General features: G+C 50.7%; 1 protein-coding gene across 1 annotated transcript in view; it reads left to right on the top strand.

The window, feature by feature from the left end:
• LOC110579637 (fer-1-like protein 4) overlaps positions 1-14360 on the top strand; it is a 30112-nt gene extending 15752 nt beyond the window's left edge. The window contains 22 exon segments of the mRNA XM_044919039.1: positions 3097-3295; positions 3404-3462; positions 3551-3682; positions 4310-4352; positions 4444-4550; positions 4627-4764; positions 4860-4872; positions 4875-4975; positions 9148-9275; positions 9473-9643; positions 10048-10197; positions 10818-10920; positions 11466-11551; positions 12692-12790; positions 12984-13114; positions 13117-13224; positions 13636-13664; positions 13666-13897; positions 13900-13916; positions 13993-14093; positions 14190-14257; positions 14260-14360. Coding sequence (XP_044774974.1) covers positions 3097-3295; positions 3404-3462; positions 3551-3682; positions 4310-4352; positions 4444-4550; positions 4627-4764; positions 4860-4872; positions 4875-4975; positions 9148-9275; positions 9473-9643; positions 10048-10197; positions 10818-10920; positions 11466-11551; positions 12692-12790; positions 12984-13114; positions 13117-13224; positions 13636-13664; positions 13666-13897; positions 13900-13916; positions 13993-14093; positions 14190-14257; positions 14260-14360 — 2316 coding nt within the window.
• The last annotated feature ends 385 nt before the right edge of the window (positions 14361-14745 follow it).

Raw genomic sequence — 14745 nt, 5'->3', positions numbered from 1 at the left:
GGACGTGGGCTGGGAGCAGGAAATGCTGGACTAAGAAGTGAAAGGGCAGTGGGATGGTGAATTCCCAGCCGGTTATCTTAATCAAGGGATCAACAAACTTTCTATAAAAAGCCAGATAGTAAATATTTTAGGCCATACAGTCGCTGTTGCAATTACTCACCTCTGACTTAGTAGCATGAAAACAGACACAGACAGCAAGTAAATGAATAAGTATGACTGTGTTCCAATAAAACTTTATTTACAAAAACAGGCAGTGGGCCAGATTTGGCTTGCAGGCTATAGGTTGCTAATCTCTGGATTAATCCATGAGCTGGTGGTGCTCTCTTGGCTCTGTTGAATGAGTGGGTTAGGTAAGTGTCATGAAGTATAAGTCAAAAGGAATCTATCTAGTCTCTGAGACACCAGGGGCTAAGAAGAAAAATTCATGCTTTGTGTATTTTGTAATTCTTGTAGTGTGGACTTTGGACTCAAATTCTGACAATGCCGCCTCGGAGCTTGTCAGATCACTTGTCTTAGTTGAGTCTTAGTGTTGTTTGTTTGTTTGTTTGTTTGTTTGTTTAAAGGAGTAACAGGTACAAAAGAAAGAAAGATTGAAGGTGATACACCAAATGCCTTCTTACAGGAGTGCTATGAGGAGCCAGTGAGGGAAAGGATCTTGGTGAAAGGGTTTGTAAACTGAAGAGTGCTGTGCCTGGGGGACAGGGACAAAGTGTTGTCCAGACTGCAATGGGGTAAAACCCCACAAGAACAAACAAACAAAGAACAAAAACAACAAAAACCTTAACAGTTTCTTGACTCTGTTTCACATGCAGGAGTTTTCAGTTTGAAAACTTGATTGTGCTTGTAAGCGGGTGAAGCTGAAAGCAGTTTGCTCACTGAACTTCTAGGGAGTGTTTCATTTCCCATCTCGTCATGCAAAGGGAGGAATATCCCTCTCTCCGTTTGTGCACTTGAAAAGAATGCCTGAGCGTTCTTCGTTGTTGGGTAGTGTGCTCTACGGATGTCAGGTCAAGCTGGGTTGATAACATTATGTAAGCCTTAAAGAAAGCCTTCCTGGGGATTTTCTGACTAGTTCCGTCCATTGTTGAGAATATGCTATTGAAATCTCCAACTATTATTGTTAAATTGTTTTCCCTCCCTTTAATTTTGTTGCAGTTTACTTCTTATATTTTGAGGTTCTGTTGTTAGGTGCATATATGCTTACAATTGTTATAACTTCCTATGAATTGATGTTTATCATTATAAAATGTCCCTTTTTTGCCTCTAGTAAATTTTGTGTCTTAAAAGTCTTTTTTGCCTGATAGTATAGCCACTCCAGCTCGCTATGGTTACTGTTTGCATCATGTATCTTTCCTCATTCTTTTCCTTTCAACCTATATTATGTGTCTTTCTAAAGAGTGTCTCTTAGACATTAGGTGCATCTTTTTTTTAAAAGATTTATTTATTTGAGAGAGAGAAAGCGTGGCAGGCAGAGGGAGAGAGAGAATCTCAGGCAGACTCAGCACTGAGCATGGAGTCTGATATTGGGCTTGATCCCACAACCCTGAGATCATGACCTGAGCCGAAATGAAATCAAGAGTCAGACACTTAACTGGCTGAGCTACCCAGGTGTTCCAGTAGTTGCATCTTTTTTTTTTTTTCTTAAAGATTTTATTTATTTATTTGAGAGAGAGAGAATGAGAGACAGAGAACAGGAGAGGGAGGAGGGTCAGAGGGAGAAGCAGACTCCCCGCCGAGCAGGGAGCCCGATGCGGGACTCGATCCCCGGACTCCAGGATCATGACCTGAGCCGAAGGCAGACGCTTAACCATCTGAGCCACCCAGGCGCCCGCATCTTTTTTTTAATAAAGATTTTATTTATTTATTTGACAGAGAGAGAGCGACAGAGGGAATACAAGCAGGGGGAGTGGGAGAGGGAGAAGCAGGCCTCCCGCTGAGCAGGGAGCCCGATGTAGGGCTCGATCCCAGGACCCTGCGATCATGACCCAAGCTGAAGGCAGACGCTTAACAACTGAGCCACCCAGGCACCCCTAGTTGCATCTATTTAAAAAAATAATCTGGGGCACCTGGATGGCTCAGTCGGCTAAGCGTCTGCCTTCGGGTCAGATCATGATCCCAGGGTCCTGGGATTGAGCAGTGTCTGGCTCAGTGCTCAGCAGGGAGTCTGTTTCCTCCCTCTCCCTCTGCCCCTCCCCTGAATTCATACTCTCTCTCTTGCTCTCTTTCTCTTGCTCTCTCAAATAAGTAAAATCTTTTTTTAAAAAATCCAGTTGACAATCTCTGCCTTTTAAAAAAAAAATTATTTGAGAGAAAGAGAGTGTGCAGGCATGCCCAAGAGGGGTGAGGGGGGAAAGGCAGAGGAGAGGGAGGGAATCTCAGACAAACTTCACACTGAGCGAAGAGCCCCTCGCGGATCTCACAACCCTGAGATGATCTGAGCTGAAAACAAGAGTCAGACACCTAACTGACTGAGCGATCCAGGTACCCCAACAATCTCTCCCTTTTGAGTGCAGTGTTTAATAAAGTTGATGTGAAATGTTGGGGTCCTGGAGTGAACAGTCAAGAAAGAATTCTTGAGACGTCATCAGTGTGAAAAGGGTGGTTTTATTAAAGCGTGGGGACAGAACCTGTGGGCAGGAAGAGCTGCGATGGGGCATGAGGAGTGACCCATTATAGACTTTCCTTTTTTTTAAAGATTTTATCTATCTATTTGACAGAGAGAGATAGTGAGAGTGGGAACACAAGCAGGGGGAGTGGGAGAGGGAGAAGCGGGCTTCCCGCGGAGCAGGGAGCCCGATGCGGGGCTCGATCCCAGGACGCTGGGATCATGACCCGAGCCGAAGGCAGTCGCTTAACCGACTGAGCCACCCAGGCGCCCGGCTCCAAAGTAGTTTTATATCTATTATGTCATTTGATATTTACAACAGTCTTTTGAGTCCAGGATTGTGTCCCTTGTTTGCCAGGAAAACAGTCTCCGTCATTACCAGATATGACACGATGAGGCTATGGCAGAGCTGAGCTGAGAAGGCAGACCCTGCTGCTTCCTCTCCTCCTCTCCAGGCCTTCAGAGACCCAGTTCCTCTCTCCCCACCCCAGGACTTTCCCAAGCAGCCTTACCTGCAGCCCCCGCTTAGCATCCTGGTGATTGAGCGCCGGGCCTTTGGCTGCACCGTGCTTGTCGGTTCCCATATTGTCTCCCACATGCTGCGATTCATACTCCGGGGTCATGAGGATGCCCCCGAGGAGGAAGGAGAAGAGGAGGAGACAGGGGACCTAGTGCTCAAGGGACCACAAGGTAAGGGGCCACCAGACAGAAGCCCCTCTGGTTCCTGGTTGAGATGGCTCCAGGGAGTCTGACTTCTACTCACGTGACCTCCTCCTGGTATCATTTCCCCTCTCCCAGGACAGAAGTCCCTGGATCCCTTCTTGGCTGAAGTGGGGATGTCCAGACGGCTTCTGAAGGTGATGGGGTATGGGAGATGGGTGGAGAAGGGGCTGGCGGGGCTTAGGGTGGTGCTGGGTTAGGGGCACTGAGTTCTCTCTCCCTTAGGCTCCTCTGAAGAAGCTCCCCTTGGGGAGCCTCCTGAACCAAGGCCCTGAGCTGGAGGAGGACATCCCAGATCCTGAAGAGCTTGACTGGTGGTCCAAGTACTATGCCTCGCTGCAGGAGCTCCAGGGGCAGGTGGGGGCAGGGGTGGGTCCCAGGCTGCAGCTGGAGGTTGAGGAGGATAAATGGCAAGAAGAAGGATCTCGTGAAATGTGGCGTGAGATGCTCCACAGCTTTTCAGAGCTCTTCATTAAATACCTCTTCTCATCTTCGTAACAGTTCTGGAAGCTGAAAATTACTAACTCTATTATCTACAGCTGTGCTGTCAGAAATATGTGAGCCACATATGTCATTTTAACTTCTTAGGTAGACAGATTTTTTAAAAAGTAAAAGGAAAGAGGTAAAATTGATCTTAATAATATATTTTGTTTAACCTAACGTATCTAAAATACCATTTCAACAAGGAACCATTATACAAAATTAATAATGAGATATTTGACATACTTATTTTATACTAAGTCTTTAAAATCTGGTGTGTATTTTACACTTACGGCACATCTCAATTCAAGTGCTCACTAGACACACGTAGCTGGGGGTTACTTCTGGGGCAGCGCAGGACTAGACAAACTGAAGCTTTGAAAATGCAAGTGGTTCACACAGCTGGACCTTGAACTGAAGTTTCCCAACTCCCTGTCCTGGAAAAGGGGTAGATTAAGGAGGTGAGGGGAAGGGAAGAATCTCTGACTTGCCCTTTGATTTCAGACCAACTTTGAGGAGGATGAAATGGATGATCCCGGGCAGTCAGGTAGGAGATTTGGCTTTCTTGCTCCTGCTCTCTGTCTCCCTCCTTCCTCTGACACCAGTATTTTTAACTGTGGCATTTCTGCTATTCCCAGATGGGGTCAACCTCATTTCTGTGGATGGGGAGGCCCAAGACCAGGGTCAGGGTGAGGCTGAAGTCAAAGGCTCCATATCCCAGAAGAAAGCAGTAGCCACCCTGAAGGTGAATGGGTATCTGGGAGAGAGAACTGTGCTAGGATTCTGGCCATTGGCCTGTCACTGAGGCCCTTGCCTTTCAGATCTACGACGGCATCCTGGAGGAAGAGTTTAACCACTTTGAAGACTGGCTGAATGTGTTTCCCCTGTACCGAGGGTAAGGGGGCCAGGATGGAGATGGAGAAGAAGAAGGGTCTGGACATCCTGTAGGCAAGTTCAAGGTATGTTTGGGGAAAGAAGAGAGGCAAGGAGTACAGATAGGGATGTAGGAGGAAGACTCTCTTCCCAGGGATTTTTCTGTCTCCCCCAAATCCAGGGATCCTTCCTTATTTACCTGAATCAGAGGCAGTGTCATTCTCTGAGCCCCAGATCTCCCGGGGAGTCCCACAGAACCGGCCCATCAAGCTCCTGGTCAGAGTACATGTGGTAAAGGTGAGCATCCCATCACCCCAGCCCACCTCCGACTCCTGCTAAGGTAATATACAGAAAACCTACAGACTGAAGGATTTGGAAGGAACCTCAGAGTCTACCTCCTTCATTTTTCAGGTGGGGAATCTTAGGCACAAGTGAAGAGACTCCCCAGGGTTACAGAGCTTGCTCATGGCACAATCCGGATTTAGAGCTTAGGTCTTCTGACTCCTTTTTCATAGTTCTAGACCCTTAGTTCGTAGCATGGCGAGTATAACTCCAAGAAGAGTGCAGCTCTGAATCTCAAGTTTCACAATCGCTTGTCGTTCAATACCTTCATACAGGTCCTTGCCTTGCTGTGGTTTGCATACAGCACTCAGCGGGGCCCTGAAGTTTCCTGAAAGGCATCTCAGGGAATTGAGAGGAATGAGTGGGTTGCTCTGTTCCCTTTGATCCCAGCCCCAGAATAGATACTGTGCTTTTATCTGGTTTAAATATAAGGATTCTGAGCAAGACAGAAATTAAAGAAATGTTCTGTGGCTTATCCTAGTGCATAATTCGATGGTAGGAGTCATTTTGATCTTCTGCTTCTAGCAGTATCACAGACTAGATGGTCTGAAATAACTTCCCGATGTAATACATCTAGAACTGCTGGATAAGCAATCTTAAAGGAATGCTAAGCTTATAAGAATGGGCAATGGAATGGAAAAATAAGAATTCCCAATGGGCATAGGATGAAGAGGCAGCAGGAATCCCAGTCCCTGAAGTGCAGGTTGTCTTGAGAGGTTTGTCCACACCTGGACCCCGAGCCTTGGTTCCTAATAACCTATTGAAGATGGGAGCCACAACCAAGACCCTTGCGTGAAGCAGCGCCCAGGAAGCGCTCTGCTCTTAGTGAAAGGTGGGCCAGGGGAAGTCTACCCACTGGGAAAGGAACCTTTTAGGGAAATGGTCTGTTTCAGCTTCTGCTTCAACTGGGGGAAATAGAAAACAATGTCTTCCCCAAGAAATGTATTATCTTATAGTTCCGAAGGGCAGAAATCCAAAATAGGTTCTACTGGACTATATCAAGTTGTTGGCAGGGCTGCATTCCTTCTAGAGACTCTTGGGGAGAATCATTCCCTTGCCTTTTTGAGTCCCTGGGGGCTGCCTGTGTATCTTGGCTCACGGCCTCTTCTTCCATCTTCAGAGCCAGCAGGGTAGCAATTTCAAATCTCTCTCGGACTCTCCTGTCTCCCCTCCACTTATAAGGACATTTGTGGTTTCGTTGGGTTACCTGGATAAACTAGAATAATCTCATGATTCTTTTTTTTCACATTCAGTATTTCTATTTACTTGTTTAGCAGACAGTTTACATATCTCCCCACCCTTTCCTTTAAGTTAGTGTGACAGTTTTCCATAATAAACTACTTAAAGAGAAGCTTTGGTTGAGAATGGAATGTCAATCTCGTGATTCTTAACCACATCTGCAGAGTTCCCATTGCCGTATCAGGGGATTCGAAGGTGGACATCCTTGGTGGTGGGGGTGCACTATTCTGCCTGCCACAGAATGTAAATTGCTATAACAGCTTGAGAGAACAATTTGACATATTTAGGAAAATAGAAGATTTTCATTGTCAATACCTAATAATTATACTTCTAGATATGATCCCAGGCAAATTCTTACATATGTATACAAGGAAACATAAGAATTGCTCATCCTAGCATTGTTTGTAACAAAAAAAAAATGTTTTTAAAAGATTTTATTTATTTATTTGAGAGAGAGACACACACACAGCATGAGCAGGGGGAGGGGCAGAGGGAGAAGCTGACTCTCTGCTGAGCAGGGAGCCCGATGCGGGACTCCATCCCAGGACCCTGGGATCATGACCTGAGCCAAAGGTAGCCTAACCGACTGAGCCACCCAGGCGCCCCTCCCAACACAAATTAGGATGAATTCATGGGTGGAGCTAGAGAGTATAATGTTAATATGTCAGTCAGAGAAAGACAAATGCCATGATTTCACTCATATGTGGAACTTAAGAAAAAACAAATGAGCAAAGGGAAACAGACTCGACTATAGAGAACAAACTGATGGTTATGGGGGGCAAGGGGGGCGGGGAATGGGTGAGACAGGTGAAGGGGATTAAGGAGGGCACTTGTCGTGATGAGCACCGGGTGATGTATGGAGGTGTTGAATCACTATATTGTACACCTGAAACTAACAGAACGTTGTGTATTAACTAACTGGAATTAAAATAAAAACTTAAAAAAATTAAATTTGGGGTGAAGTAAGCAAATTGGATGATTTCCAGTTTGTGGAAGTTGGCACCAACAGGGCATTTCCCCTTTCTCTTCCTGAAAATCATCCAAAACCAAAGGGAACAACAAAAATCCAGCTTCTGCTTATGGTGAAATCAGGAAAGAATTACAGCTGTAAACCAGCAGGTAGCCTAGGAGAGCTATCAAGAGCCGCGTGGTTGAAGTTGTGTATGTGTGTGTGTGTGTGTGTGTGTGTGTGTGTGTGTAAGGGGGTGAGGACATCACTCAGTGGAGCTCAGTGTCAGCAGCATCTGTGTTTCAAAGGGGAAGGGCACGCCTGAAGGGTTAAAGCCTGCATTGCTCACTGAAAGCTAAAAATACTGGAGAAAATGTAAAAACCTCTTTAAATGTAGTGCTGAGCTTCCCAAGAAAATACGTGGTTTTAGAGGGAAAAAATTAAAAGCAGGAACTGTTTTAAAATCATGTACCCAGGATTTTGTTATTATCCATGTATGGCAAGGCCAACAGATCAGATTGCCTTTGAAAGATAGTCTGGGGACACCTGGGTGGCTCAGTCGGTTGGGTGTCTGCCTTGGGCTCGGGTCGTGATCCCAGGGTCCTGGGATGGAGTCCCGCATCGGGTTCCCTGCTCAGTGGGGAGTCTGCTTCTCCTCCTCCCTCTGCCTGCCACTCCCCCTGCTTGTGTGCTCACTCACTGTCTCTCTCTGACAAATAAATAAAATATTAAAAAAAAAGAAGAAGAAAGATAGTCTGTTGTTTGTTTCAGTCCTCAAGAGGAGGGGGTGGGCTGGCGGTACAGGGCCACACAGGGAAGTCCAAAGGAGAATGCAAGGGCCAGAGCCTCTGTTGTGGTTTCTGCAGGAAAAGCAAGGCAAGGCAGGGTAAGCAGACTTAGGATTGGTTAGTGTGAATAATTCCAGCAGGCTCGTGGGTACAGGGGCTGTCTCGCTGTCTCTTGTCTGGTACCTGGCTCTGGAGTGATTAGGACAGAGGAATTTACTTCCTGGAGTAGAAGAGCCAGATGGAGGAGATGGTTCAGAGCATGGGCTCTGGATTGGTTGGTTCCCATATGAAAGGTGCCCTGGGCAGTGAGTTATCATACACAAAGTGAATAAGCACATGCAAAGATGCTCAACATGGCTCGTCATCAGAGAAATGCAAATTAAATCACAGTGAGCTACCACTTTGCATACAGTAGAATGGTTAAAATAAAAAAGACTGACAATACCAAGTGTTGCTAAAGATTTCGAGCAACTGGAATGCTCATACCACTGCAGATAGGGGTGTAAACACTAAAAATATATTGCTGTATATAAATTATACTTCAGTAATTTGTTATGTATTTATTAAATGATGTAGTTATCAAACCAGAGAAGTAAGTGTAATACATAAAGTTAAAAAACATGCAAAATGGTGCTATATATTGCTTAGGGATGTGTGTACATGTAGTAAAACTATTTTCACTTTTTTTGTGTGAGTCCTAAACCTCAAGTAAAGGGTTCTGGCTACTTCAGGGATGAAGAGGGAATTAAATCAGGTAAGGGGATTCCATTTGTTGGTAGTGTTTTCTTTATTAAGCCGGCACACACATGGTCATTGATTTATTTTTATATTAGTTAAAATATCTTTATCATTGTAAAAAATAAAAGTGAATAATACAGAAAGTTATGATTTGAATATTAAAGCCCTATACATCTTTCCACATATTTTCTTTCATTATATTTTTCATTATACCTATTTGTATGTCTTAAACATTTCATAATTAATTTAAAAGAAAATAAAAGTCATGTTGAACCTCTCAGTTAATTCCTCATGGTGGGAGATCTCTCCTTGGTAACTTGCTGCTTACACTTAACTCTGAGATTTGGTCCAGCAAGGGTAACCTTGGGTTACAACCATGACAATTCTCTCAGCCCCACCTCCTGTCCCCCTAGGCCACCAACCTGGCTCCTGCAGACCCCAACGGCAAGGCAGACCCTTACGTGGTGGTGAGTGCTGGCCGAGAGCTGCGGGACACCAAGGAACGCTACATCCCCAAGCAGCTGAATCCTGTCTTTGGAGAGTGAGGCTGGGCCCTGGGCTTGGGAATGGGAGCACCTTTACCCTCTGACCCGGGGGCCCCAGGGCTCCCACTCAGGCAGTTGGCGTGGTGATGGTGAGGGAATGGACAGAGGCTGCTGAGACCCCTGGAGCCCCTGCCCCCACAAGACCACCTCCTAGGGCATGGGGGTGTCCTCAGCCATTCTCCCTCCTGGCCAGGGTCCTGGAGCTCGGCGTCTCTCTCCCTGCCGAGCCAGAGCTGACTGTGGCTGTGTTTGATCATGACCTCGTGGGTTCTAATGACCTCACCGGGGAGACCCACTTTGACCTGGAAAACCGATGCTATAGCCACCACAGGGCGAACTGTGGGCTGGCCGCCCAGTATGACGGGTGAGTCCTACAGACCCTCAGGAGCCATTCTGAGTCTGACCAACGATATTCAAGTTTACATTCCCATTGGTGTGTCCAGATCCTTTGATTTCATAGAAGGGGAACTCCCCATGACCAAGACCATATAGCATAGTGGGTCAAAACCTGGGCTTAGGATTTGGGGTCTTATAATAAGTCACTTGATCTCTCTGAGCCTCCGTTTCCTCAGCTGCAAAATTGGAGGTAACACCAGTATTTCCTCCATTGGAGAATGTGGCATACATCTTCGGTTTTCATGGTTACCATGAGGGAGGACTAATCTGCTTCCTGGATCCCATGTCTTCAGGGGTCCCCATCCCCGCCCCTGTGCCCACTGGGTCCATATGCTGACCCCAACTGAGGCATTTTTCTCTTTCTGCCCACAGGGATGGGTACAATGCCTGGTGGGATGCGTTCCGGCCTCCGCAGATCCTGGCGGGGCTGTGCCAACGCTGTGGCCTCTCCGGCCCTGAGTACCGAGCCGGGGCTGTCAAGGTGGGCAGCAAAGTCTTTCCGACACCGCCTGAGACCCTGCCCCCAGGTACCAGCCCCTCTCTGATGGACAACCCCGAGGGAGCAAGATGGTTAAACAAGGTACAGGGGGCCCCTGGGGCCTACTCTAGTGTGTCCCCAGAAAAGCCTATCTCCTTTGGCAAGCAGAGGAAGGGAGTTTGGCTGAGTAAGGACGAGGTTCTTGGATGAAGGGGAGAAAATGGTCTTTGTAGGTGAGCATGATCCTCAAAGAGTCAAAGAAGACCTCTCAGAGGCATAGCTAATCAAGCTTCCAGAACATAGGGTGGCCCATAGGGGGTCCCATATGACAAGACATGGCTGCAGACTTGAGCTCATGCCTCATAAATGGTTGGTGGTCTGTCCCTAAACAAGAGTCTTTGCAAAGCCGTGGCCCCTCCAATCCCACTGTCCCTCGACTGCTGGCTTTTCACTGGGAAAAGTTGTTAGAGAAGCATCTCCCCACTTTCTGTGCCTTGTGGACTTGCCCTCCCAGCCCATGGGCTTCGTCCCAAACAGCAGCTCCCTCAGCTATGCACTTCGGTTGAGCGGTGGGGGAAGAAGGCAGGAGAGCTGGGAACTGTGCAGAAGCCAAGCTTGCGCACCTCTTGTTGCAGGTGGGGGGGCCCCTGGGGGCCAGGGAGGTCCCCGAGGAGGCGCAGGCGCTGCTGGTGCTTGGGATCCAGCTGGTGCCCGAGCACGTGGAAACTCGGTCCCTCTACCCTCCCCGCAGCCCAGGGCTGCTGCAGGCGAGGGAGGGCTCGGCACCCAACCCCAGAACCCCAGGATTCCCACCTGCTCCTGGACCCTGGGTCCTCGGGATGCCCTTTCCCCAAGACCTCTACTGACCACTTCCGATTCTGGCTCCTGATCCTGGTCCCCAGCATTCCCACTCCAGTCTTAGACCCCCATCCTGGACTCCATACCTCCACCCCTGACTTTGTCCCTGCAGGATCCCCCACCCCGGGGCCCCCAAGGCTCAGACCTGGCACTCCCAATCTGACCTCAACACCAGGTCCCCAGGATCTGGACCTTGGGAACACCAGATCTTACTTTTGACCTCAACCTTCCACTCCAGGGCCTGATCCTTAACCTCAGCACTGGAACCCCCACTTCAGACTCTACCTTCATTTCCCACCCACACCCCCCACCTGCCACCCCGGGATCTACCCGACTGTGCCCTCTTGACCCCAGCTCTTGCCTCCATCAGGACAAGGCACAGCCTCTAGCCACAAGGCTAGCAGGGGAGGTGAGGTCCTCAGTGGGACCCTTCAGCCTGGTCCTGTGTTCCCAGGGATCCCTTCACATGTGGACCGATATCTTCCCCCGTGATGTGCCCGCCCCACCCCCAGTTGACATCAAGCCTCAACAGCCAATCAGGTGAGCGCTCTGACCCTTCCTCCCCTGGGACAGGCACAGGCTGGTGACCCAGGCTTTTCAGTTAGGTGAGCCATTAATTTCCCTTCCTTCTCATAAGCCATTGTGAGGAGGGGCTCTGTCACTTGTAACCAAAAGAGCTTAAATACCAATAAACCCCCTTCGGACTTGAGCTCGTCAGAGTGGAGTTGTGCGTAGGGGATTCATACTTCAGATGTCCGCAATCTGTCACTTTCTCCCTCTGGGCTCCGCTTTCCTTGCTGTCACTCTCAGGGCGGCTTCTGCAGTCTGGGGGCAGGGTGGCTGCTGCTAACAGTGCCAGGCTTACGTCTTACCAGCTAGACTCCTTGAGCAGAAAAATAAACACGTCTTTACTGGCAAGAGCAAAAGTCTCGAGGCTGACTCTCCTCGGATCAGCCTGCATCGAATGCTGATCCCTTAACCAATCCTTGTGCTTGGGGGGCTGGGATACGCTGATTGGCCAGTCCTGGGTGATGGCCTAGGGGGTGTCGCCACCTCTGGAGCCAGGGGGAGGTGGGTCTTCCCCACTAGAATCACACAGACTGCCAGTGTGGGGGTCGGGGCGGGGGGCTCACCAACAGGAAATCACGGTGCTATCAACAAATGAGGGGAAATTGCTGGTGGGCAAGAGAAAACGAGATAGCCCGGAAAACCCATGACAGCCAAGGACAGGGCTATTTGGGGTAGCACAGGAAAGCTGGAGCCCCTCCTTCTGCCCCTCAGGGACTGCTCGCTCTCATCCCCACTTTGTCTCTCTCCCCCTCCCACATGTCGCTGCAGACTGGCTTTCTCTCCCCTGTACCCTAGAACTGCAGCTTGCATGTCACCCTGGCTGGTGGCGGCTCCAACTCTGTGTCTGATGTTACTCAACCTTTCAGGCTCCGGATTCCAAATTTATGGGAGAAACTAGTTAGCCCAGCTTTGGTCAACAGACCATTCCTGGTGCCATCTGCTGTGGTGGGGGTGATCCCCTTAAGTCCCACAGACATCCTGATCACCCAGCTGGGCACATGGAGGTGCTCAGTGAACGTGATGGCCATGGCCTAGGTCCTTCCTGCTTCCTGCAGCCCCTGTCAGGACCCCCTCAAGAGTCTGCAAACTCTCTTCCACTACATCCCCCAGCTATGAGCTCAGAGTCATCATCTGGAACACGGAGGACGTGGTTTTGGATGATGTGAACCCACTCACTGAAGAGCTGTCCAGTGACATCTATGTGACAAGGTGAGCCTGTGGGCCGCCCACGCAGATGGCTGTGGACTAAGGTGAGATCACAGGTGCTTGGGCCTTGGGCTGAGCCAGAGCCCTGTCTCCTAGGCCCAGGATGGGTGCCAGGAGCTGGGGGAGAGCTGGGCTCTGGGTTGGGTCCTTGTGCCCCGGGCCCAGCGCTCAGCCTGCCCCTCTCCCCTGGTTGCAGCTGGGTGAAGGGCCTGGAGCATGACAAGCAGGAGACAGACGTTCACTTCAACTCTCTGACTGGGGAAGGTAATTTCAACTGGCGCTTCGTGTTACGCTTCAACTACCTGCCCACGGAGCGGGAGGTGAGCGTGCGCCGCGGCCCGGACCCGTCGCCCTGGAGGAGGCCGAGGTCCGGCAGCCTGCGGTGCTGGTCCTGCAGGTCTGGGACTATGACCGTGTCTCCGCCAACAACTTTCTTGGTACGGCTTGGCCTTCCTCCTGCCTCACCCCCGGGGCCCCAATTTCTGCCCCCGTTGCCCCTGCCCCTCTGGCCCATGGTTCCCTACTCCAACCCAACCCTGAATCCTGGGTTTCAGACCCTAGGTCGCTAATCTTGGCTTTCTGGCCTCATTACTGAACTTAGCCCAGAGCACAGTGACCTCCATTCCCACCCAAAGTCCCCGATCCAAGGTCACTTTGGACTCTGACACCGTGGTCCCTGTTTTGGCATTCTGGCCCCATCCTTGGCCGTTTCGCCAGGCTCTGATAAGCTGCTGATGGTCGGCTGTGCTTCTGATGCCCCGAGGCACAGTCCTGCTGTGCGGCCTCCTCCCCGGGGGCCCAGACAGACCTTGATCTCTTGCCTAACCCAGGGGGCTCTGGACTTGCAGGATCCCTGGAGCTGCAGCTGCCAGACATGGGTGCAGGGAGCCTGGGGCCCGGAGCTCTGCTCCGTGCGGCTGGCCCGCGACGGGGCCGGGCCTAGGTGCAACCTCTTTTGCTCCCGCCGCTTGCGGGGCTGGTGGCCTGTGGTGAAGCTGCGGGAGCCAGAGGCTGAGCCCGGGGAGCAGCGGGAGGCTCCAGCGGGCAAGAAGAGGCGGAGGAAGAGGAGGAAGGACCGGCCGGAGGACTTGGCGTTCACAGATCCTGGAGGCGAGTCCACATCCTCACGGTGGGTGCCGCGGGGGCGGGGGTGGGGCCGGGCCTGAGCCCCCCTCCGAGCGCCGCCTCTGTTCCCCCTTCTCTAGGGGAAGGTGGAGGCAGAGTTTGAGCTGCTGACCGCGGAGGAGGCGGAGAAGCGGCTGGTGGGGAAGGGGCGACAGGAGCCCGAGCCCTTGGACAAGCCCAAGTGAGGGGGCAGCACGGGAGGCGGGGATCGAGCCGGGGCGGCCCAGGGGCTTCCTCGGCGTTCCAACGCCCCCCTCTCCCCCTTCTCCGCCCACAGCCGCCCGAAGACCTCCTTCAGCTGGTCTGTGAACCCGCTGAAGACCTTCCTCTTCCTCAGCTGGCGCCGCTGCTGCTGCTGGCCCTGCTCACCATCTTCCTCCTCCTGGTCGGCTACACCATGCCCGGCCAGATCAGCCAGGTCACCTCCCGCCCCCTCCACCGGCCCTGACCCTAACCGACCATGGACCCTCTTCCCGGAACCCCAGCCCCTCACATCCCTTTCCTGGGGAGTCCGTCTCACCGACACGAGCTGTTTGAGTTCACTGCTTTCCTTGAATAAACTTGACTGTGCCTCCCCTCTGACGCCTGGACATAGCTGTACGTGGTAATACAGGGGGCGGAAAACCGAAATGTTCCTGGGTGACAGGTGCTGGGGAGTCACCCAGGGGTGGGAAGCTGCCCCGAAGAAGAACGGGACCTGGCAGGAAGTTCAAGGAAGAGGAGTCCTGGCCACTGAGCTGTCATGCCCTCTGAGCAGCCCACCTGTTGCGCCTGCTCCTGACAATGACTGGGTCCCTTTCACTTGACCTGCTATGGCTTCTGCCACCCATTCC

This window comes from Neomonachus schauinslandi, chromosome 10 (genome assembly GCF_002201575.2).
Source record: "Neomonachus schauinslandi chromosome 10, ASM220157v2, whole genome shotgun sequence".
NCBI classification, from domain to species: domain Eukaryota; kingdom Metazoa; phylum Chordata; class Mammalia; order Carnivora; family Phocidae; genus Neomonachus; species Neomonachus schauinslandi.
The sequence above is the reverse complement of the archived record's forward strand: the minus strand, read 5'-3'. Positions and strand labels throughout refer to the sequence as shown.